This window comes from Phyllostomus hastatus, unplaced genomic scaffold (assembly GCF_019186645.2).
Source record: "Phyllostomus hastatus isolate PE091 unplaced genomic scaffold, TTU_PhHast_1.1 phas_contig_34, whole genome shotgun sequence".
Lineage (NCBI taxonomy): Eukaryota > Metazoa > Chordata > Mammalia > Chiroptera > Phyllostomidae > Phyllostomus > Phyllostomus hastatus.
The window spans coordinates 30,348,176-30,374,692 of record NW_025333857.1 but is presented as its reverse complement, the minus strand read 5'-3'; the positions used below and the strand labels follow the sequence as shown (position 1 = coordinate 30,374,692).

Below are 26,517 nucleotides of genomic sequence, written 5' to 3'. Positions count from 1 at the left end.
TACAAGCTTCTTTGGTTTCAAAGCAATTCATTTCATTCACATTAGAAACAAATGAACAAGCCTTTCTTCATGAATAGAAACTAGAGTCAAAACAGACTTCTATTATGGACATAGCTACAGAAATAAGTACTTTTCATTTTCTTCCTAGAAATCACTCAAAAGTAGCTAAGGAAATGGCAAAATTATAAGCAAACTAAATTGTTGGCAAAATCAAAAGTTATAAGCCCCATGTTACATCATGTGTAAGGGTTACCATAAGCAGCCAAGATCCCAGCAAAGATAACTGGAAATGGAGGCAGTAGAAGAAATCTCAATAATGAGGACTTCCGGCCAAGATGGAGGCATAAGTAGATATAAGGTAGATACTTTGCTTCCTCATAAAACCAAAAGAAGGACAACAAAAAATTTAAAAACAAAAAACAAACAGAATTGCCAGAAGATCGAATTGTATGGAAGTCCAATAACCAAGGAGTTAAAGAAGAAACATTTATCCAGACCAGTAGGAACAGTGGAGACTGGAAGCCTGGGTGGCAAGGACACGTGGCAAGGTGGCAGCTAGAAGACCAGATGGGTGAGGCAGCAGCTGGCAGATGGGATATTCTCACATTTGCATGTAGATTATCTGGGAGGAACAACTGGGGAGTGAGACACTATAAACCAGGGTTCCAGGTCAGGAAAATAAAGCCTCAAATCTCTGGCTATAAAAGTCTGTGGGGGTTGTGGTAGCGGGAGAAACTCCCAGTCTCACAGGAGAGTCTGCTGGAGGGCCCCAAAGGGTTCTAGAATGTACACAAACCTACCCACCTGGGAATCAGCACCAGAAGGGCCCAATTCACTTGTGGGCAGAAGGGGAAGTGACTGAAAGCAGAGAGTGAGCCAAGCAGGTGGCATTGTTCCCTCTCAGACCCCTCCCCCACATATAGCACCACAGTGCAGTTAAGTGGGTTGCCCTACCCTGGTGAATACCTAAGACTCTGCCTTACAATGTGTGACATGACAAAGAAATATGGCCAAATGAAAAAACAGATCAAAATTCCAGAAAAAGAACTAAGTGACAAGGAGATAGCTAACCTATCAGATGCAGAGTTCAAAACACTGGTAATCAGGATGCTCACAGAAATGATTGAGTACAGATGCAAAATAAAGAAAGAATTGAAGGCTATACAAAGTTAAATAAAGAAAAACACACAGAGAGCCAACAATGAAGGGAAGGAAAATGGGGGGACTCAAATAAAAGATTTGGAACAAATGGAAGAAATAAATATCCAACCAGAACAGAATGAAGAAACAGGAATTCAAAAAAAAATGACAAGAGGCTTAGGAACCTCTGGGACAACTTTAAATGTTCCAACATCTGAATCATGGGGTGCCAGAAGGAGAGGAGGAAGAGCAAGAAATTGAAAACTTACTCAAAAAAATAATGAAGGAAGACTTCCTGGATCTGATGAAGAAAATAGACATGCAAGTCTAGGAAGCTCAGAGAGTCCCAAAGAAGTTGGACCCACGGAGGAACACACCAAGACACATCATATTTAAGTTACCCAAGATTATGGATAAGGAGAGAATCTTAAAAGCAGCAAAAGAAAAGGAGACAGTTACCTACAAAGGAGTTCCCATAAGACTATTAGCTCATTTCTAAAAAGAAACATTACAGGCAAGAAGGGCTAGGAAGAAGTATTCTAAGTCATGAAAGGCAAGGACCTACATCCAAGATTATTCTACCCACCAAAGCTATCATTTAGAATGGAAGGGAAGATAAAGTGCTTCCCAGGTGAGGTCAAATTCAAGGAGCTCATCATCACCAAGCCTTTATTATATGAAATGTTAAAGGGACTTATCTAGGAAATAGAAGAAAATCAAAATTACAAACAGTAAAATGACAACAAACTTACAACTATCAACAACTGAGCCTTAAAAACAAAAACAAAAGCAAACAGCTAGAACAGGAATAGAGTCACAGAAATGGAGATCACATGGAGGGTTATCAGTGGATGGGAGAATGAGGGAAAAGGTACAGGGAATAAGAAGCATAATTTGCAGGTACAAAATAGACAGGGGGAGGTTAAGAATAGTATAGGAAATGGAGAAGCCAAAGGACTTATATATATGACCCACTGACATGAACTAAGGTGGGGCAAATGCTAGAGGGAAGGAGGGTGCAGGGCAGAGGGGGAAAAAGGGGAGAAAAAATAGGACAACTATAATAGTAAAATCAGTAAAATATACTTAAAAAAGAAAGAAAAAGAAATCTCAGTAATGAGATTTCCTGCTGGGAACTCTCACAATGCCAACCAAATTACATTTCTGTGGTTATGCAAATGAAATGGAAAATGCTATATCATTCACTCACACACACACACACACACACACACACACACACACACACACATGGGTGGGTAACAGTAAGTTCACAGTTGTGAGTGTGTGACACAGTTTATTCTTATATAATTATTTTGTAATTATTGTATTACAACTACATAGATCATATATGATATATAATATACATAATATATAATGTACATGTAACTTCCAACACATTAAAAGCATTTAGGAGCTGAAAATTCAGTGGAAATTTTCAGGCCAACACTTGGGTGAAAGCCTGTAACCAATGAGGTAAGAAGAACCTAAACACACCAAATCTGCTGATGTCATCGGGTATTTGCAAACGCTGTACAAGGGCAATGGCTTCAGAGCTAGAGGGACAAAAGTCTCGTCCTAGAGCCCACCTGGGAGGGGAGTTTCCCAAGAAAATCTTCCATATGTGATAGACATTGTGCTCCCCAATGCAATGTCTCCTTCTTTCCTAGGAATATAAAAGGTTAAAATTCCCAGCTCCCATGCAGTTAAGGAGCTCTCATCCAGTTAGTGGGGCCTTCTGACTTCTTCTGGCCAGTAAAATAAATATAAGCAAAAATGACATGTGCCATTTCTGAGCCAAAACAGTTTAAAGCTCTTAGACAATCCTCAACTCTTTCTTTTCCTACCAGAGCAACCAATGACTTTCTAGATAATGGAGCCTCAGTCAGCCCCCTCTCTGAATATCTATGTGGAGGCAACTCTACTCCCCACCAAAAACCTACAGTGGACCTTGAGTGAGTAGGAAATAAACCTCTATGTGTTGAGCCACTGAGATTTTTTGTATCTGTTTGTTATTACAGAATAAGCCTAGCTATTTTGACATAGAAATTAGTATAAGTAGGATGGGTGCTATTGTAATAAAATCTAATGTATATAGCATTGGTTACAGGCCAGGCAGAAGACAATAGGAAACTGATACTGGAGGCTGGAAATGCCAAACATTTGATAGCCACATTAGGTGAAGAGTCAAATCATGTACCTAGCAAGATTAGGAAAGAAAGTGGAAAACAGTTTGTTAGTTCTGTGTATGAATTGCTAATTGACAAATGTTTTGTCAATGAATTTTTAAAAGGGAGAGAGAGAGATAACTTCAGGAAATTGGCTGATTTACAAGAAGAAAAAGGGAAATAAGAGATTCCAGGAATTTGGATCCTTGAAATGGTAGAAGAGCCAATGATGTTTAGATCTCAAATAGTAAGAAAGAAAACTGAGAAAGAATTTTCTGGGACAAAGTTCCATTAAACTTAGGCTTACAGCAAATTTCATCCAATTGCTAGATACTCTCAGTGAATTAAGTTTCATTGGAGCTTAAGGAGCTGGACAAACAGAAATTCCCAGGGTTTCTGATTTCTGTAACTAGAACAGTCCCAAGGTGAGACTCAAAATGTTATGAGGAGGAAAAGTGAAGGAACACAAGTCTAAGAACTTAGTCTAGAAAGAGTTAAAAGAGAGAGAGGTTACTAGCAGTTGGAACTAACTGTATTCAAATAAGTAACTAACTTATGAAATTTTAAGAACTGTACTTCCAAACAAGCCAGAAAAATGCATTTAAAAATCCTTCATCTATTCAATATTTAAAATACCTTTTTTCCTATTCCCAAATAGGAAATGAACTGAGAGAGCTGAAAACCCACAGGAGGGTATATTCCATGACATCCATTGCAGGTGTGGACAAGGAGAATAATAGAAAAGGTCACACACGGGCAGAGCCAAGGGCTACAATGAGAAATGAGAAAAGGAAGCTGCTGCCAGAAAGCGGAATCAGGGTCTAATCAAAGAACATTCCTGACAACAATGTAGGGCTCCCTCACAATGTCTGCCTGACAGAATTTAAGAGTGTGGATAAATGACAGTCCTGTCCCTTCCGTGTTTCCTCTTTTTCAGGAGGAGTACTTACTACAGTGGCCTTGTCCCTGTGCTACCATTGTATCCTGCATAGATGGACAAGGGCAGATACTTTGTCTTGTTGCTTTGCAAGTCTTTGAACCAAGTAGAGCCACAGCTAGACTTTGCAGAGACACTATAGCATAATAAGGAGAGATCTTAGACTTTGACCTGCAACTAGATTAAATCTGGGTCATTTTTCTTGGGTAAATGTGTGAATGTGGAAAGAGTGAGACTAATAACTGGTGACCTGCCTAAAAAATACAACTTCAGAGGAACATGAAACTGATCAAAATTAAGAAAAAATATTTTGATCTACTTAAAAGATATAAATAATAAATGCAGTAAAACTAGAAATCCATAATGCATTTTTAAGAGCTCTGTCTTCAACCTGGAAATATTTAAACACTTTACCAAACAATTCATGAATCAATATAAACTGAAGTTGCTGCATGTCAAAAATTCCAAAAGAAATACCACTTATAACAATCCATAGGCTATAGCTAAAGCACTACCTACAGAAAAAATAAGAGTTTTAAGTATTTACATCAATAAAATTGAAACAATAAAATTAAATGAATGAAACATTTAACCTCAAAACAGAGAAAGAACAAGCAAGCCAAAAGCAATCAGAATGATAAAATAATTCCAGATACAAACAGAATGAGATGAGTTAGAAAAAACAGAATAAATGAGTACATAAACAAAATAGACAAACTAATATTAAAAAAATTAAGGACAATTATGGAGGGGTACAAAAATAGAGGGATATAATATCAATACAATGGACTATTATTAGGCAATTAAAATAAATGAAATACTCATATATGTTATAACATGGATGAACCTTGTGAACATAATACCAAAAAATAAGCCAATCACAAAGGACCATTATATTATTCCATTCACATGAAGTGTTCATTACAGGCAAATCTACAGAGACAGAACACAGAGTCATGGTGGTTTAAGGCTTGAGTGCTGGGGAAATTTGGGAGCAACAGCATTTCTTTTGGGGTTAATAAAAATGTCCTAAAATTGATTGTGCTGAGAGATATAAACTGTAGAAACACAGGAAAGGGACATTGAATTACACACTTTAAAGTAGTTATTTGTAAACATTTAAATCAGACTGTTTTCCATAACCCTACGCAAATATGTTTAGAAAGCTAGATAACGTAAAACTTTCTGAGAAAACAATTCACCAAAATTGTCCTCAATAGAGAGAAAAGTATAAACAAATAATTTCCGAAAAGAAGTAACAGAGAAAGTTGTCAAAGAAAAAAGAGTCACCCTCCAAACAGCACTAGGACCAGATGTTTTTACTGTGGGAGAAAACTCCTTGTTTGTGCCTGAGACACCATTTAACATACTTTGACCTGTTCACTCATCAGAGGTACAGGGGTCTGGATGGGGTCAAGAAGACCTATAATGGATCTCATTTCACTTACTATACTCACTTTAACATATCGATAAATCAACTAGAGGTATCTTTTCCAAATTATTCATATTTATCATAGGATTGTTTAACATATAAAAAAGTCCAATAAAAACATGCCATCTATCTAGACAAAATTTTTCTAATAATTTACTAATACAGATACTTTTCTTTTGAATTCTGGGTATAAGTCCACAATAGCTTAACTTCTAAGAAACTGTCGGCAATGTAATTTTGGCTTTGTTGGCATGAACCCTTATAATGAGAACAGGTGCCACTGAGCTCTGAATGTTCAGGATTCTTATACAGTAATGAGTGGAGAACTTATTTTCTGTGACTAGATCTATTAGGAGTTTTGCAGTTTTCCCCCTTTCTATTAATGGCCATATGCAGACTAGCTAGCCTTAATGTGTTGACCCTAAACACACGTTAGCTCTGTTCTCCCTATACAGCTGACTGTAGGCTGACAGATATGTAAATTAAGCATCATAGGTAGATGAATAAATACTGTTTAGCTGGTTTGGCTACCACTTGATTCTTGATTCAAATAATTCTTGCAATCACACACTTGACATCACTAAATACTAGTCATTATGCAATCAAAAAATGCCCACACATATATCCAAACATTCTGAGGGAAGGAAGTAATACTCTCAGTTGAAAACTAATTAACGTGCCATCTTTAGTTCTCCATGTAAATCCTAGAAAGTCAGACAGCCTCCTCTAGAAAATGTTCCCTGACCCAACAAGCCTAAATGCTCCTCTGGGGTGTTCCCAGAGCACTCTGCTTACTCCAATTTTAGCAGGTATCACAGTTCATAGTAATTGCCTGGTTAGCCTTCCTTATTCCTGTCTCACCATAGTTTTGACCTCTTAAGGGCAGGGAGGATGTCCTGTTCACTGTCAAACCCCAGACCCAACAGAGTGCCTTTAATATAGCAAGGGGTATATATATATATATAATTCAAAAGAGCTCTTCAAACAAATGAACAGAAAAGGAAAACAAAAAACTTATAGACATAGACAACAGTATGGCGGTCACCAGAGGGAAGGGGTGTTGGGGGTAGTAAAGGGTAAAGGGGGCCGAATATATGGTGACGGAAGGTTTGACTTCAGGTGGTAGACACACAGTGCAATATATAGATGATGCATCATAGAATTATATACTTGAAACCTACAAAATTTTATTAACTAATGTCACCTCAAAGAATTTAATTTAAAACATTTTTTAAATAAGAGAGTTCTTTAAATAATATTTTAAGTGATTTTTTTTGAGTGTGTGCAAACACTCACTTAATGTTTCTGGGCCCCAGCTGAGCATCTCAGCATCTTTTTGGTTTTCTTTTTTGTTTTTTTTGAATGTTTAAAAACTTGTGACAAGTCATTATATATATTAATTTCAAAATATTCTTTCTACCACTTTCTGTAAGAGGAGACCAAATTCTTTGCAATAAATAAATGGCATTATATTAATTCTTTCATTTGATTGAAACTGGAACAATCTGAGTTGGGACCTAACATCTTAACAAGAAACATAATTTTTCTGCCAATAAATTATTTTTGTAAATGCTTCAAACCTCTGTGAAATCAATATAAAAATACACTGTGGCTATTAACAATTAAAATGAATTTCTATTTCAAATAAAATAAACAGTAATAAAAGATTAGTATCTATCAAAAATAGTAACACAATATTCAAATGTATTCAGAACTAACTTTTTCAAAACACCATAAAGATCTGTTCATCTAAACACTACACAAGATTTCTGTTTTCTGCTCATTTAATCTAAGGCCAATTTTTTAGAACTGCACTGGATTGGTACTGGGTTGGGTGGGGGTGGGAGGAACACAGTTTAAAGTCAAAATAACAGCAAATGTAGGAAATCCCCAACATATTAATGGGTTGTATTCTAAACATTTGCTATAAAATTGGGTCTTTGGAATTTGGAACTCATTTTCCACGATGGTAGCTATCTAGTTATACAATAGATATCTATAGGATAGGATAAGACACAACAGTTATCTGTAGGATAGGATAGATGGGATACAGTAGGCATCTATAGGGCAGGATGGGGTATAGTAGATACTTACAGAAGAGGATGAGATAGAGTAGCCATTTACAGAATGGGATATAGTAGATATCTGTAGGATAGGATGGGATATAGTAAACATCTATATAGCATTGCCAGCTCAGCACTTCTTTCTCCTGGGTTGGTCTACCTTGCCCCATGGCTATTACAGAGCTATCACATTTCCATCTAACCTTGTCCCACCAGATGAGTCCAAACAGATACGTAGCCCAGGAATGGGTATCTGACCTGAAATTTTTGGAATTTGAACTGAAAATACCTTAAAATCAATGTTTCTTTGTGGGATGAAGATGTAAGATATGAATTCCAGAACTAGAGCATCCATGCTTCCCATAGTTTTCAATGGTGAGTGGAAGCAAACACACAAAGAGGAGGAGAAAGGAAAAGCAAGACCTGGTTGCATTTGCATCCCTTATTCCATGTATTCCTAAGGTCAGCTGCATCCCTGCCCTTCTTATCTGGTAATCAACCATTCTTTGAATATCAAGAGCTAATTCAGTCTCTTGCTTTTTAAGGCTACTGCAAGCCGAGTATCTGTCACTTGCAACCAAAAGACTGACCGGTACACCGATAAAATAAAACAATGAGGTGGCTTTCTAAGCCAACTCAGAGAAGTTTATGTAACAACACCAGTTCCAGTGCTATTAAAAACCCTGAGTCTGGTCTCAGTGTTCATAGACTGAACCTGTCCTTAGTGCTGAGCCCCACATTCTTCCTTCCTTCTCCCTCACTCCCCACACTCTTAACTAGCAGGGATCATCAGTGAGGTAAAAGAAAGAAAACTTGGTGAAAAAGTACTTGTGACTGCCTATGAAGGAAAGAATACAGCAGAATTACAATGCAGAGAGGGGCTCCTGGGGCCCAGTGGGAAATGGTCCAAAGGGTAGGGGGTTGGCTCAGGCAGAGGTACTTGTATACAGCAATAATATTTACTAATCCGAGGGCACCCGCATGGAAAAATACCTATCTGTAACACTCTGCTTTACAAGGGTTCATCTTGAGAGCAAAACTGTTTTATTTTGGCTGTTGCCAATTAAGTTGAGCAAAACTTCACACAAAGGTAAAAAGCACAATGATTCTACAATGACAAGTTTTTAGAAAAAGAATTTGATTAGAACTTAATAAGAGAGAACAGCACTGAAAGAAAAATGGAGTCAGAACAAAAGGATGCAGTCTCCTGAAATTCATTTGAAAAATAGAAAATAAAGTGCTTCCCTCCCCCCCCAAAACTACTACATTTGACAGCATTTGTGGGTATGTGCATATGTTAAGGAGTAAGAACGTAGGACTAGATTAAAAATAACCGTGCGTAGGATCTACCATTATAGAACACAGACAGAATGAAAGGGTGTGGAAACCAATGAATTGAATAGCATCATCCTTTTTATCCAACATGAACTAGTAATTTAAAAGATATTTTTAAAAGACTCATAATAAACTATGAAGAGTGACTCAGACTCTGAAAGAGACGAAGAATTGTGTCTAAATTCTGATCACTTAGGTAATGTTTGCTTCAGGGGAAAAGATATAGAAAATGATATAAACAGTTTTCAAGTAATTTTACTTTATTTTTATGAAAATAATACCTGTTTATTATGGAAAATGTAGAAGTGGCAAAGAAGCATAGAAAAGGACAAATAATCCATAAATCCACCATTCAGCAGTAAATATTTTGTGTTACATGATGACTATCATTTCAGTCTCTTTTCAATGAATATACACATTTTTTAACAGAAGAATCCAATGCATATTGCACTGTTTTGCTCACTCACAGTGAGGTTATATTTTTAAATATTAATCTTTGTACTTTCCTTAATTCTTTAAAATAACATTTCCTCTAATAAATCAGAGGCATCCACATTTGCCTTGGGAACACTTAGGATTGTTGTGCCAGGAATGTGAAGAAAAGTAAAGTGTTGCTGATTAACTTCTAACTAACAAAATGGAATTTTTGAGTGCCGAGGGAGGCATTTTTCTTGAAAGTCAGGCATTGTTGAGAAATAAAGTTTAAATTTGTTAAGCTTCTAGTAATAAGACCAGGAGCTCCCAAACATGGGACAGATAGAGTGATCTTAAAATCTGCATTTTACCACAGATCACTTTACAAAGTAAAAGAAGGATTTGTAGTAAATCTCTAGCCAATGGGAGCCAACCTATCCTGGGCAAACCACAGCATACACACCCCCTCTCTACAGGGCGTTTGGTGGAAGCTGAATTGAGTGTCAGTGGGCCAGCAGCGGGCTGCCACGAAGAGGGATGGAGGTGCACCTGTCACAGTGGTTGTGGGGTGACCTGCCTAAGACAGGGGCTGGGAAAGGACAAGCCTGACATAGGAATCTGTAACACCAGCAAAAGCCAAAGTGGAACTGAGTCTGTAAGCAGAGACATCAGGTCCTCAACAAATCAAGTGGATTAGTCACAAATTCACCAGCAGTAGGCACAGAAGTTGAGTAAAGGATGAGGTGAGGAAGAACAAGGACCACACACAGATCCAGGGGCCTTACTCCCCCACCACCAAAATATCACATAACCTCGGTCCTTGTATACACACAGATGCCACCGGGGGAAGTAGAGGGTGGAGGAGGAAGGATTTGGAAAGAGTGGGCACTGTTTTGAAAGAGAATGTTTTAATCTAACACAAAGAGACAGAGATACACTTTAATTGGCAAGTTTGAATTTTCTCTAGTTACCAACAGTTGAAAAGCTGTTAGGATCAGTTTTAGAAAATAAATTTCATATGCATCTCAGTTGTGTGCACATCTCTATTTCTGCTACCTACTAGGCAGTGAATATATTTCTATGTCATTGGTCTACTATTACATCATCTCAGATGGTCACACGATATTATAATTGAGATTTTTTTAAAGTATGAGTTAAGAAATAAAAATGTCTTTTAAAAGGAAATAGAAGTATCTCTTTATAGGGTAAATACCATTTGTCTCCATATTCTCAAAATCTCCTTACTACCTGTTAGTTCCTGGTAAGTCATGCACTATAACTCGAAAAAGCAGTTTAGCTCCCATTTTAAGTTTGTTACCATTCTAATCAGAAGTCTAATGCTTTATACCTCTTTCAGAGGTGACCTGATATCATCCTGTTGCATCAGGATTATGGCTGTGAAAATGAGTTCTGGTTTTATTATGGATTCAGGCTATCCCTACCACACATTTATCACCATATTTTATTTTTCTTCCTTTTTTTCCTTTCCCTTTCTGTTTTCTGCCTATTACAGGGTGGGATAGAGGGAGTACAAAATGCCCAGGCTCTTAATTTAGGCAGGAGAGAAAACTGCTTGAAATCACAAATACATGAAATTAACCTACCCTTAAAACTCTTTGTCACCAAGGAGACCAGAACATGAACTATCTACATGGAAATTCAAATGATTTTTTTTTTGCTTTAAATCATCATCACTTATTACTGAATGTTGATTTGGCCAAGGAAGGATGAGTAAAAATAAATAAGAAAAAAAGAAAAGAAAGAAAGAAAGAAGGAAAGAAAGAATGAACTAGCCTCACACTAGAGAATTACTAAGGACAATTATAGTTGTTCTGGTTCTTAGAATTACATTATTCCAGCGAGTGGGAAAATACCCCAAGAGAAAAATTTTCCCCAATTTGGAATTTCTGATGGAATTATCTAATGACATAGCTCCATAAATGCTGCAGAAATAGAGAAAGATAATCTCTAAAGAAGGCCTCTCTCACTCAGAAGCATCAAGGGGTGATGCAGATGGTATGGCTCATGGCTATCCACCACTCCAGCTGCAAGGAAGAGATGGCTCCTATGCAATGTCTCGTCCCAGTTATGGGCCAGAGATATCGCTAACAACCATTCTGGGTATATCACTTTATTGTGCCTATTACACACAACTGTTTTAAATATGTGTAGTGAAATCAACAGACTTGTATTACATGCCACGTAAACAGAAACAGGGGAATCATCCAAATGTTTAAACTAGGTAAGTCGGAATATCTCCTAGTCACCAATATATTTTGCAAACCTATGGGTATACTCACTTAGTTGATCAAATACTCAGTCGAGAGGCCACCCAAATGGTGTCTTATAAATAGTAGGTGTTAATCTTTAATAAAAGATTAAAACTCCCTGGCTGGCGTAGCTCAGTGGATTGAGCGTGGATTGTGAACCAAAGTGTCACAGGTTCGATTCCCCGTCAGGGCACATGCCTGGGTTGCAGGCCACGGCCCCCAGCAACCACACATTGATGTTTCTCTCTCTCTCTCTCTCTCTCTCCCTCCCTCCCTCCCTCCCTCCCTCCCTTCCCTCTCTAAAAATAAATAAATAAAATCTTAAAAAAAGATTAAAACTCAATAAAAGTTTTAATATGTAATAAAATAAGTCAATAGAAAGCAAACAACTATGACCAGCATGTATAAAAACAAAATGATGAATGGCATTGTTTACTTGGAAGTTTAAACAATTTGAACTTTATGCAGTTTTGTTTGTTTGTTTTAGGACAGATCTTGGTGACTGGTTGGATATGGAAGGAAGGAAAAAAGAGTGTCAATAGCACAGCCAGCTCAGAAATATAGGCTTTGGTTCCTGGGAGCCATTTTCATCAGCTAATCAATATATAACCTTGTTTATGTGTGTTCCTACTTAAAAACACCTTATTTAATGTATATTGTTGATTCACTAACACTGAACTCACAGCCAACAACACTGTAACACATGCCTGAATGACACTTATATAACACAAATTTTCTCCACATCACACACTTCTTGCATGTAGGAACACTAGACAGCACTTCACTATGCTTCAGGATCATTTTTCCAATGAAATCACCAGCAAAAAAGCATAAAAATGCAAAAAAAATGTCACTAAATAGACTATGAAAAGAATACTTGTTCCCAGTATGAGTGCTAAAACAAGAAGGCAGAATGTTGCTTTGTCTGACCTCAGCTGAGAATGTGTGTGGGTAGTGACTTAAAACCTTTGCCTCTCTGCACATGCTCATAAACGACCATGAAAGCACCATGAATATTGATTTGGGGTTACAAATGAATTTTAGCAAGTAGATAAATTTGCAAATACAAAATCCACAAATGATGAGGATCAACTGTATTTGCCAACTATAGAGAAATACTTTTATTTCTCTATGATGTTGCTTCTTACTATTCCACTGCATTTGCCTGGTTTCTTTTGTGTACCTATAAAGCTCCTATTCTTCTTTTTAAACCCTGCTCAGGAAATAATGCCCCCTGCCCCCCTCCCACTAACTTCTCCTTGCTGTTTCCTTTGCTTCTTACACTTATCTCTATTTTGCACAAATAAGATTATTGAACTCATCCACTGGCCTGTGAAATTCATTGAAGTCAATGACCATGTCCTATATATGTATATACCAGTTACCATGCTTACTATGTGCCAGGCTATATGTTAAAAGGTACTTTGTATACTCTCCCCATGTTACAGTTGCAGAAACAGAGGACCAGAGCAGGTGTGTCACTTGCCATATAACAAGCTACAAAGTTGGTTTCCAAACCAAAGCCCAAGCTTTTAATGTTATCCTAAATAAATAGTATTAGCTACCACATATTACTGACTGCTTATTATGCGCCAGGCATGGTGCTAAATGCTTTACACAAATTATCTCATTGAATCTCCTTTATGCATCTCTGTGTCTCCAACACAGAGCAAAGTGCATGACACACAAATGTTGCTTGCATTGAATGTATTTCTTCCTGCTCCCAATCCTTTCTAAAACCATAGCATGAGAACTCCGTGTATTTCCAGCAGTGGCCAAAATGACTTTCAGTGTCGCAGCACCCTTCTTCCCACTGAGTTCCTTCCCTCCCTCTCATTTGCATTCTTCTGTGATTTTGCTGTGATGTTTACAATGGTCACAGAACAAACTTCATCAAGCAATGGAGAAAAGGGCAAAACATTATCCACTTGAACAAAATTTTTCTCTGTGAAAATAATTTCTAGTAGTGATTTATATCATGATCTAAATCCTTATGGAGTAACAGAATCATGGAAGAGCTTAAGTGTTTAGCTTGAGGGTCATGAGGTAAATACTGTATGAAGCTAAATGAGGATTTTGTTCCCTAGTGTAGCTTCAGATTTCAAATCCGTAGAACTTCTCACACTGAATTCAAAATAGGCAGTCAGTTTTAGAGCTGAGAAAGTAAAAGTAAGGTTTTGGAAAAATAAGGAATAGGCTGTAGAAAGTTTGCAAGACAGGAACTGCAGGGCTCACATAACATTACATGAATGAATGGAATTGAGGGAGCCTAACTCTAGGGTTAAAGTCAAACTTATTCATCTTCTTTCAATGGCAAAAGTATAAAGTAGACAAACTTTGATACTTCTTTCCACTTTTCTCTTCCTGCTCTTTCCTCATGAGAATTCCAAATACAAAAATTAATTATTCTCAGCACTCCAGACAGGGAAACTGACCTGAAAGACAGAATCCTAATTGCCCTAAAAGTCCTCATTTTTCTCCCAGTTTTATGTTATGGTTTTGTTATTGGTTACTACGGTAGCTAGTAAAAGAAAAGAATCTCTAAGCGAATTCCAAAACCAAGGTCTAAGCCAAAGGAAGTAAAGCAAATGCCTTCTGGGGCCAGGCAACACCTGTATGAGTGAAATTACCAGAGAACTCTCATCTTCAGTAGCCAGAGCTCAGCTCCAGTACATTTATAGTTGCCAGGAGGAACAAACTCTTCTGTTGCCAGGCATTTCATCTTTTCAAGAAACGACATAATCCTGCATTTTTATGTGTAATCTCTGGGCAATTCTTTAAAAGATAAAATGAAAACACAGTGCATGCCAAACAAACTTGTTGGCCTTATGCAGTGGGAGATACCAGTTTGCATTTTCTGGCCAGATGAGTCCCAGTAGCTTATGGGATATCTAGGGATGCCTTTCAAATTAAATCATTCCTCCCCCCTCAAAATGATAGTCCTGGAAGCCATGCTCTAAGCAAATATCTCCCTCCTGCTGTGCCCCTGGCCTCCTCCTAATGGGCCCTGCATCTTTTGATTTAAGTACTTGTTTCAGAAACTGACTTACAGGCCTCTGCAAACACCCTCCAGTCCGTCCTGCGACTGGGCGATCTATGTGACCTCTGGTGGCCAGGGAGCTGGCTGCAGCAGGTCTCAGCGTGTGCCTGGGGACTACTCCTGGAGGGCGCTCTTATCTCCTCCTCGTTTCCCAGCAAGCATTCCTACCCTCTCCACATTTCTTTTGAAGATGTTTCCCTTTCTTTTCTTTTTTCTTGTCTCCTCTCCCAGTTCTTTTGTCTCGACCTTTTCTTTCCCCCTCTTCATTCTTTTTCCCTTCTTTCTTTGCTGTTCTCTTCCTTCCTCTATTTTCTCTTCTGTTCATTCTCTCCTCTCCACCCTTCTCCTCTCTCTATTACTGGTCTTTCCTCTCCTCCCCATTCCTTACGTTATTTTCCCTCTCCCAGCACCCCCGAGACCGGGGAACTTGGGAGAGCTCGCTCACCAGGAATACACCAACACCGGCTTCGAGTATTTCTTGTGATGGGAACGCAGGGTGAGGGAGCCCTTGCGCTCCAGCAAGTCGGTGGGTCCGAGCTCAAACCCGTATTGCCTACTGCTGCACAAGTCCTGGTAAGAGCGGTCAAATCTCGCCATGGTCGCCCCCCAGATACAGACTTTAAAAGATTTCCCTCTGCATTTGTTCTGCCCCCAACCCACAAAGGGTGAGATTCGGCGTCTCCCATCTCCTAAGCAACTTGGGGCGGGGGGGCAATGGTAGGTTGGATCGCTCAAACGTCATAGCCTTTGGTTTCCTAGACAGTGTAGGGGCAGAGTCCAGGGAAACTACATTTCCCAGAAAACCACAAGAGAAGGGTCGGACTACCGAGAGGGAAGAAGAATCATCTCCATCTTGGGACTTGTAGTTTCGCCCGCCCAATCTCCTGAGTGGCTGGGCGGAGTTTAAGGGAGGTCGGCAGGTCAGTCAAAGGCTAACGGGGCCTGACCCCAGAGAGGGGTCTGTTCCGGATATCCTTGCAGAAATTCCTCTTACCATTCACCATCTGTTGCCACCGTACCTATTGCTTACAAGGTTGATTAAAGGGAGCAAGATAACTCTTAAATACGTCATTTCTATACAGCTTTTCTAACTGAAAGAGGAGGAGCGGATCATTCAGCTAAAGTGCGAGGATGAAAAGGCCTGGCTGGTTCCATCCAGTTTAAGCTGCTTTATCAACCTTTCTGAACACGGGTTTCTTTGAAAAAGTGAAGGATGGAGTGAGATAGTGGAGGGGATGGGGTGGGCCTAAGGATCTGAGGTCTCTTCAGATTATAGGTACAGTTTAGGGCTCGGGGCATTCGGCTCCCTAAGACTTGCCAAGTTCTTAATTGAAAACATTCTATTTGTAGTGACAACCCAAATTCATCACGTTATTGTGTTGTGAGTTATATGCGAGGAAATCTCAAAATGATCATCTATGACATTGTCTTCAAGAAATTATTGGATAGATGTCTTTTTAAAATATATATATTTTAAAGATTTTATTTATTTATTTTTAGAGAGGGAAGGGAGGGAGAAAGAGAGAGAGAGAAACATCAATGTGCGGCTGCTGGGGGCCCTGGCCTGCAACCCAGGCATGTGCCCTGACTGGGAATCTAACCTGAGATGCTTTGGTTTGCAGCCGGAGCTCAATCCACTGAGCTACGCCAGCCAGGGCTTGGATAGATGTCTTATAGAAGGAAAATGCTTACTTCATTTTGACTTTCCAAGTAAAAAATAATTAACACATCAGAATTCTCCCACAACCTTCGTTGAACACCTTAAGGGCATTAATGGACTTAATCATGGCAATCCCTTTTACCTGGCACAGTGCTTTAGTACAAGGTGTCATTTCAGATTGTTGAATGAATGAATGAATATTGTTTGATTATTTTACATTTACTTGGGCTTCCATAAATCCCAGAAGTGCCTTACTTTAAGAAAACCACATGTAGAAAAGAAGAAAAAGAAGACCACATAGATCACATGTACTCAAAAATTCAAATTTAAAAACAAATTTAGAGATTTCACTTACAAATAGATTCTCTAGTTTGCAAAAGATTTATTATTGCACTCCTATAAATAACGTGGTGCTTTTCTGAATTGGTTTTCATAAATTTGATTACACACAACTATTAAGTGCTTTTCTGTGGCCTGTGGTGCCCAGTGTGGGTGCCTGTGGTACCTAAGACTCCTATTTTACAGGCAGCTACAGCTGAGCCATGTTATTGAAAAGCAGACCAGCTAAGTGCTAGTAGAGTGCTGACCACTACTCTAGCCCTTCTTGAAGGAATGAAAAAAAAATTAACTTTAAAAGGGTAAATAAGATCCATGTTAAGCTCAGTCTGAACAAAGCACTGGATGCATATTGCTATTGCTTCAAATATGAGCACCATTGCTATCATGTTTGTTTGTGTGTTTATTTTACTCATGCTAAAAGTGGTGGCAACATAAAAAAAATGTCAGGTATGTACAGCCAATTTCATGTAGAGACAGAGCTGCCCAGAGCCAAAACCTTCTGTGTTGCATGGGTGCTGCAGAGATTTAAAAGCTTTCAACCCACCAACTAGCAGTAAGTTAAGAAAACAACAAAAGATAGCTTGTTATTTTAGTGTTTCTTAAGCTAAGCTGACAATCTATTTGAGTCTACAAATATGCTCTATTGTTATACTACTCTCTTTCCCCTTATAACAGCTTCACAAGCTTTATTGTCTTCTGTGTCTACTAAATACTTTTTAGCATCCTCATGTTGAAATATAGGAGACTAACTCTTTGGTACCCTCAAATTCAGATGCTTTCCATTCTCTTTATCTACACCAGGACATTCTGTAGAATTTTGGGTTTGTTTATTCCTTATTGATAAAATAGGAAGAAAACAGTATTTATCACAGGAGAGTTTTATAAAAATTACCTAAGACAACTATTGTATATTGAAAGTGGGTGGAACATTGCATAATAAATATTCAGCCCTCAATTAAATTTCAATTACTACTGCTATTATTACCTCCTAACTTTGTCTTTATCATTTGGGAAAAGCACCCTCAAATATGATTTTTTGGGGGGTGAAATATCCTAAGTATAGTCACTGTTTTTCAAGCTTTGCTTGTTTACGAGGTCTGTTTAATGAGTATCTTTATAATATTCTAATATGAAACTTAATAGTCTGAATCAGAAAAATGTTGGTAAGATATCTGTAAGATATCTGTTGGTAAGATATCGGTAAGATATGTTGCTGGTGATCACAATGGTTTTGTATTCATATAGAATCTTTTCATTTCAAAATCTTTAATAAGTTTTATGCTCTATAAATGTGAAATCACTGATCCTCAACACACTTGACTTATTCTTATTTTCCTCAAACTTCATCAAAGCAATGAAGTACAGGACTTAAAGCAATGCCTTCTATTTGTATTAATCTCTTTTCATCATAATAGCCTTGGGATAAGAAAATTATAGCTCAGGTGGCTCAAACAGGGCTTTTCTGCAGGATAAGTGCAAGCAGACCAATTCAAGAAATAGGAATCTCATCATCTGAGCCTAGCCTAATACAGTTCTTGATTAGCACTATCAGAACCCTAAAGAGGTTGCCCAGCAGACCAGAGCAGGACAGCAACCCTAAAATAGATGTAAATGAGCCAGTGTAAATGACCACAGAGGCAAACCTCTTCAATTCTTTTCCTCTCCTGTCTTAACAGTTTGCTCAATTCCCATAAAAGCCTCTGCTCAGAACCTTCCAAAGTCACCAACAGCATGTTCTCCCATTTCTTCTCTCTACTAAATGTCATTCATTTAAGTGGAGAGACAAAATTTTTAATTATATAAGAAAATTAATTTGTATTGGCTTCTTTTGAATCTAGTTTAAATATATTAGAAACTTGTATTTAAAGTTAAAACTAAGTATTTATGTCCTGATCAAGGACTGCATAGCCTCCTGTTACCCACTATGTATGCCTCTGGGGCTCCACTTTTGAATATTTTATATGAAAAAGTGGGCATCCATCTGCTATGTCAAAACAAATAAGAAGTATCTGGTTATCCGTTCCCTTCCATGCCCTACTCCTTCTCTTCTTCTTGTCTCCTTTCTTCTTTGTTTCCTCCGTCCTCCTTTGAGACATGATATGGATATTTGAGTTAGAATCTATCGATGCAATTCTAATACAATTCAGAGTTATATGAAAACTATGAAAGAAAAATAATAAAACCTACAAACCAGGGCCAAAATTTTTATGAATAAACTCATATTTAACAACCCAGTTTAACAACCCAAAAAGGAGTCAATTCTGACAAAAGCTTCCATCTTCTTCCCTTTCTGTTAACTATTCATTACTACCAACTGCCTCTTTTAGCAAGGTTTTAACCTTGAGTATGACTCCTCTCTGCCTCTACTTTGGATTGCAAACCTATCAGGCTTTGACTTGCTCTCAGGACATTTTTATTAACTAGTATTGATTAAGTGCTGTTATGCAACAGACAGTTCTGGAACTTGTACTATCAGCATGGGGAATTAATTTATTAAATATTCATCATATTATTCTATAATTCAGCACATCCCTATTTTGATATCTAATCCAGCCAATAAGTGAAACTCTTTGGCAGAATTATCCATAATTTTCTCAGGAAAACTTTCACATCCTGGATTGGTAATGACATGCTGTAACATAAATGTGGAGTAGGGATTTCTTTAATACCCAACATGTTGGATATCCTTAATTATTCAAAGACTGAATATCCATTTTCACAAATGATCTAACCCCTTGATTTCTTCCTTTTCTTCCCTGTGCTGCTTTGGCACCTTCACTGTTTGTTATCAACAAGAATGAGACAATTCAGCTACCAGTTAATAGTTCTAATGGAAGGAGTTTGTGCTTGAAATTAAGCTCATTATTGTTGTGGCTTTCTTTATTTCTCCTGGTTTTTAATCTGAATAAAGGAACATTTTCTCCCAGGGAAGAAGCTCAAAAGAAATAATTTGCATCTGGGCTCCTTTCTTCTCCTGGTGATGGTGGACATTTTCCCACATTCCCCATCAGACCCACCCCCAGCTGCACAGTGAGCAGGCAGGTAAGGAATTGACTAAAAGGCTTCTCCCAGAGAGTCAGGTGTATGCAGGGGGTTTCTGGTTTTTGTGTAGCCCAAGCACACAACTGAGGGTGCCCAAAGTCCCAGTCTGAAGTAAAGGAGGGGAGCTGAGGGGAAAGCTGGAAAACTTTGTGAACCTTGAAGGACTGTCTGAGCTTTGCATGATTTTGCATTTCCCATGTTCAGTTGGCATGTATTAGATTTGTGGTGCCATTTCCTGTGTTAGGTATCTTTCTTTAGCATCATATTTAGGTTGCTTTAAACTAGAAAGGTTTGAACTATTTCAGAGGGATCTGAATAGCTGGGAGGTGGCTAAAAGTAACTCAAGGATGAGGGAGGACCCAAATAAACCCAGAATTTATTTATAAAAAGTTGTGTATTTATTCTTACACATTTAAACTTCAGTTACCTTCAAAGTACTCTCCATCTGATGCAATACACCTAGTGAGACATTTTTTCTCCACTGCTCAAAACAGTTTTTGAACTTGTCGATTTTGATGCCTTTTAGTTCTGCCTTTTTTTAGTTTCACCTCTTCCACATCGGCAAAACATTTCCCTTTGAGGACTTCTTTCAAACAAGGAAATGAAAACAAAATTTCAAGGTGAGATTGGGTAAATAGGAGTGTGGGCATGGGGGTCATGCCATTTTTGGTCAAAAACTGCTGAACACCCAACGCAGTATGGGCAGGTGTGCTTATAAATCACCTGTCCTGAAATGGGTCTTGAAACAAAATTCACTGAAGCCAAGTGCAGCCTCTCACAACAACACCAGCTAGTACACTGATGGGTTCCTGGAACACCCACCTAGTGGAGGAAGCCTGTACTACAAGGCACCTGCCTACCAGAAGATAATTCCTTTTGGGGGGTTTCCCTCTCATGTAATCTTTTTTAATAAAGGAAATAAAGACCAAGACATAGTAAGGATACTCAACACCAAGGGTTCACTTAGTTTCTTGTTGCCCATTCTGTGAGTAATTAGTATATTCCTTACAATTTGGAACACAATTCAAGTTGGAGAAAGGAGTTGAAATGGTTCTTTTCATAGGAAGGTGGAGTTACCACAAATAGTGTTTTCCAGAAAGGGAGGGTGTTTGCTGTGAAGGCTATAAAGGTGAGTCCACGGTGAAGCCCACCTTCTGAGGTAATTGAAGGCAGGATCAGCTGCTTTATTACTGCCCCACCTTAACTACTCCTATTTTCCTCCTGGGCTCACTATATATAATAGCACTTAGCCCTGCTAGGACTAAGGACGGGAAGAGAAGTAAGAGGGGGGAAGGTCTTGTTTAATTGTTGAATTTGGAATCGTGTCAAGGCTTTCTGGGTGATTATGCCCAAATGTTGCTCCTGGGGAGCTTTTGTGGGTTCCTCAAGGGCCCCTGAGAAGACTGCATCATCGTTAGGAGCAAACTATGCATTTTCCTCATTGTTGAGGTCTCCTTACCCTAGCAGGCATATTTCTTTGGCAGAGTCCTTTGAAATTGGCTCACACTCAGCTAATCTGTCCAATGTCTATTCTTGTTCATGGAGAAACACTCAGCATTTTTGGTACCCTCCAAAACCTGGAATCAGAGGCTGCTTCTCTCCACACTGTGCCATCACACACAGCTCCAGGAGGCATCTGACCTTTAGACATTTCTAGACTACAAATGTGCACCACTCACCAAGTCCTCCCAATCCCTGGGGTACAAGTCAAGTTCTCTGAGAGAATTTACACCCCCCTCCACTTGCCTTAAACAAAGGGAAGAAGAGAAGAGGAGACTATGACATTGTGTCAGCTCTCTACAAAGAAATTCTCATTAGTGTTCTCCCTCTCCTCCATCAGTGTGACCTTCCCATGTGTATGTACTGAGGGTGAGTGATGGTGGATGCTTAGGAAAACCAAGCAAGCTTCTCTGGCACCTCACTTCAACAGTCAGCACAAGTATCAGCTTCTCCATTGAAAGTGTGTCTCTTCCTCCCCAATACCCACCCCACAGTCTCCAGCTAGAACTGATCACCACCTTCTCTGTGTTCCTGCAACATCTTGAACAAGTTTTATGTCACCCATCACACAGTACAAAGGTTAATTATTTAAATGTCTATCTTCCCTGCTAGAGAGACTTGAGGACACCATCATTTTAACATCCCCATTGTGTAGCATAATACATGGAACCTGGATATTTATCAAGAAAAAGAGAAGCTGGCATTCATGTAGCACTTTCTAGTTGCTATGCACAATACTAGGCATTTCAACACATATTATCTAATTTCATCATCACAGCAGCCTTATGAAGTTGGAGCGATTTTAGATCTATTTTAAAGATGAAAAAATAGGGCTTCCTTAATTCAGGTGACTTTCCAAAATTATGCAGCTGCTAAATAATGAAGACAAGATTTAAATGCAGACAGATGGACTTCTAACCCAATCTTTACTCAATATTGTCTACCAGTATAATAAAACACTAATTAATTATAGTTAACGTGGTGGCTTATTTTCCAATTAATTAAAATTATTTTTAAAAAATTAATTTAAAATAAATATAACATTTTCTCTAACTAAAAATCATTTGATGAAAAATTTTATTCCAAGTTTCACTTTGCATAATTTATTCAACATATATCATTCATATGAAAATATTTAGAATAGCTTTATTTTCACTAACCTTTAATTGAAACTTATTTTTCCTTAAATTACAAATGCAGGCAACAGACCACAATGGCATTAGCAATGCTTGTGACTTTGCCATAGAGAGAAATCACAGATATCTTTTTATTATGTTATTGCTGCTGCAAACACCACAAAATAGCATTTATTCTCATACTACTTTAAAATTCTGGTAGTTACTAGATCCATTCTGGACCTTCTTAATTAATGCAATATTTTTTTTAAGCACATATAATTGCTTTACATCTTGTGCAGAATTTTGGGGCAAGACATCAAATCACCCAGGTGACTCAGCCCCACTACAGCCCAGATTTGGCACCCTGCGACTTCTGGCTTTTCCCAAAAGTAAAACCACCTTTGAAATGAAAGAGCTTTCATACCAATGAAATTTCATTGATGAGATTCAGAAAAGTATGACAGGGCAGCTGATGGTGATTGGGAGAACTGTGTGAGGCCACGAGGTGCCTACTTTGAAGGGGACTGAGGTGTCATTGTCCTAAGTACAATGTTTCTTGTATCTTCTTCAGTAAATGTCTCTATTTTTCATATTAATTGGCTGGATACCTTCTGGACAGACATCATATACAGGGTCTGGCAGAAGTAATGCCTGCTTAAGTGTGGTTGGTAGGGTAATAATATGGTTGTAGTCATTTATAGTTTTAATTTGAACATTTCACCTAAAATGTCATCTGCTGTGTTTGAGTGTGATGTTATTATGTTACAGAATTACATGCTTACGATTTTGTAATAAAAAGCATTATTTGTGCCAAATCCTGTATATTGTCATTTCTATATTTAAAATGAGTAAATTGAATCATATATTTAGTAAGAGACAAAGCCTGAAGAGCAAGTCTTACATTCTTATCTTTAGATTCCAAGGAATATTCTCATTGCCATTCTACTTCAGAATATATGTGTATAGATTCTGAAAATACATAAATATATATTTTGTTCATTCTTCTGTTTGCAAGAGAGGAGTCTGGTCTCAAGGAATATAGGACTATTTCTTCGGCTTAGCCTTTACCTCTCTAACTTTTCCTCCTCTAAATACATATGACTTTTCCACCTAAGGCATTAGGCAGCTGTTTGTTAGATTAGTAGTAAGTTTCCAAAATTCCTCCCTTGTTAATTTTCTCTGAAATTATACAATTCAATACCCCAGGGATTATATAAAATATGGTCAATTTATGTGAGTGTCTTGTCCCTATGCCTTGTCACTTGGGATCAACTTTTATTTTTGTCCTGAAGAACTTCTGGCTCACACTTTGCCTTTCTCTTGCTCTCATCCTCTCTGTGTCTAGGTTGATTTTTCTTTTTCTATAGTAGCCTCACCCCGCTTTGGTGTGTCCATTGTTCTTAACAGGATTATAGGACTTGAATCTTTCTTCAGAATTCTCATCACTCTAGAATCCAGAGATGAAAAAAGTATCTGGATTTCTAAAACATTTCAACATAAATTTTATTCCATAGTGGAAGGTTAAATGTTTTGTTTTCCCCAAAGTTATGATTTCGAAACAAATATGGTTTTATTTTTATATAAAATACTAAGAAAAATAATACCAAGATCTCAAAATCCTATACAAAAATATTCAAAAAGCCTGTCTATCAAGAATTAGTCTTATTAGCTTTTCACAAACATAGCACCCAAAGAGAAGAAGGCAGCCCCTGCCCCTCCCAAAGCTGAAGCCAAGGCTTTGAAGGCAAAGAAACCAGTGCCAAAAGGCATCCACAGCCACAAACAAAGAAGATCCGCACGTCACCCACCCTCTGGAGGACTAAGACACTGTGGATCCGAAGACAGCCTAAGTATCCTCGGAAGAGCACCCGCAGGAGAAACAAACTTTACCACTATGCCATCGTCAAGTTCCCCCGACTACTGAGTCAGACAAGAAGAAAACGGAAGACAACAATGCACTTGTGTTCACTGTGGACGTCAAGGCTAACCAGCACCAGACGAAACAGGCTGTGAAGAAGCTGTATGACACTGACGTGGCCAAGGTCGACACCTGATCAGGCCTGATGGGGAGAAGAAGGCACGTGTTCGACTGGCTCCAGACCGTGGTGCTTCAGACATTGCCAACAAAATTAGGATCATCAAAACTGCATCCAGCTGGCTAATTCTAAATCTAAAAATGTTATACTAAAAAGAAAGAATTAGTCCTATTATTTAAAAAAACTGCTATGAAATATATTTTAAATTTAATTATTAGCTCATGCTGTGTCATTGCTTCTCACTTACCAGAGTCTATTCTATTTAGTTTAAGATAAACTAAATTTCTATTTCTGACTGAACCTTGTTAGTATTGAAAAATGCATCATCTTTTCTCCCAGTATGGATATGTTTGAGAATATTTTATATAAAAATTAATTGCCTCTTTTTTTTTGGCATATTACAAGGAGGACTATTTTGAAAGTAAAATATTAATGATGACTATGATTCACCAATTTGAAAGGTTTCTTCAATACTGTAGCACAAAATTTCTTTTCATTATAGTCAGAAGTGGGATATATGTTTTTTCCAGATGGCTATGCTTTCTCATTTTCTATCTAAATTTGTTAGAGTCATAGAATAAACAGGCCTAGAATCTGAGCTCAATGGAAGAAATAGTGAATGTTAGTTCATATAGCATTTTAGCCAAAGCAGAAACGTATTCTTAGCCTCTAAAACACTGAGGATACTGCTGTGGATACTTCTCCTACCTCCCATGAGGTCAGAGGAGGCAGCTAACATTTCACAAAGGTGGCCTTTCCATTTTGTACAAGCATAGTCATAAGTTCCATTTTATGTTGAGCTAATGTGAACTTTCTTGCTAGATTGCTCCTGTTGTTTCTGTTTCTGGAAGATAAATGAAATGTTTTATTTCTCTTTCTCATAAGATCCTTTCAGATGTTTGAAGAGAGTTGACATGCCTTCTCTTTTCTCAGGTAAACAAAGTAAACAAAACTGTTCTTTATCTAATTATGGCTGACACCTCTGGGTGGGCATCGCTTTGATCATGATCCCCTTTAAAAAAGTCTTCTCAGAAGAGAGCACACTCTGAGCAGACTCAGAGTTTCACTCTGACTGACGCCCAGTACAGTGGGGCTACTATGTCCCATACATTTATTAGCACAGCCTAAGCGGGGAGAAGGAAATAAGAAAGGAGAGGAGAAAGGAAGGAAGAAAGGTAGGAAGTGAAGAGGAGGGAGATGTGGAATACAGATGAACTGAAATCAGATCAGGGAGAAATAAACAAATTCAAAATATATGCCCTGATGCTAATACTAGGATCAGAACTACCACCTGGAGACTAAGCTTCGGACTTCTGTCAAGGTTGAAGAGCTTATATCAAGCCTCCTGCATTAAGCCAGAGGCCTTTGAAAACACAAATCCTCTCTGAAGCAAAATATCCCCAGTTTAGACTCCCAGGATTCCCCCAGATTAAATTCGACAAATGTGATCTCACAAAGAAACTACTGGCAAACATAGAAGGAAATATGCTATGGGGAACAAAAACAACAAAGAACAGATTTAGGTTCCCCCCACACCCGACCACCCAACTCAGATGTTGAAATTATTAGATGTAGCATGTAAGGGAATTTTAAATGGAAATTTTAAAGAAACAAGTCTTCAAATCCTAAAACAACCTGAACAAGGGATAAGTCACTACCAAAAATGGTCAGAAAAACTTTCAATGTACACATGGATATGTTAATCAGCAATTTTCCTCTCTGATCATAGAAGACTTCTGAAATACGTAAGAAGTGTGGAAAACAAAAATTCAAATTTTGGTAAAATTAAGAGAGACTCCAAAATATTTGTAAAGGCTGCTGAGCCTTCAGGATTCATATGGCATAAGTGGAAAGAAGCTAAGAGTGATGTGATAAGCAGAACACTAAAATCCATGCCCCCTACCAAGGTTTATGGCCCTCATCAGGAAGTATAAATATTTTGAATGCAATATCTCACCTATTATTATATTATATTACATGACAAATGAGATTTTGCAGATGCAATTAAGAGTACTAATCAGTTGAC

The 26,517-nt window shown here is 38.1% G+C and overlaps 1 protein-coding gene and 1 pseudogene across 4 annotated transcripts in view; one reads left to right on the top strand and one right to left on the bottom strand.

The window, feature by feature from the left end:
* The window catches only part of CFAP95 (cilia and flagella associated protein 95), a 183,988-nt gene that overhangs the window by 132,066 nt on the left and 25,405 nt on the right, over positions 1-26,517 (bottom strand). For 2 of the 4 annotated variants that reach the window (XM_045840749.1, XM_045840748.1), the window contains exon 1: positions 15,242-15,432. The exons of 1 other annotated variant lie outside the window; for it this stretch is intronic. In XM_045840749.1, the coding sequence (XP_045696705.1) occupies positions 15,242-15,393 (152 nt within the window). In that variant the 5' untranslated portion in view covers positions 15,394-15,432. Of the gene's footprint in view, positions 1-14,386; positions 14,400-15,241; positions 15,433-26,517 lie in introns of those variants that run through there. One more of the 4 variants, XM_045840751.1, reaches the window with a different exon arrangement.
* Positions 17,236-24,643, top strand: LOC123819817 (annotated as a pseudogene).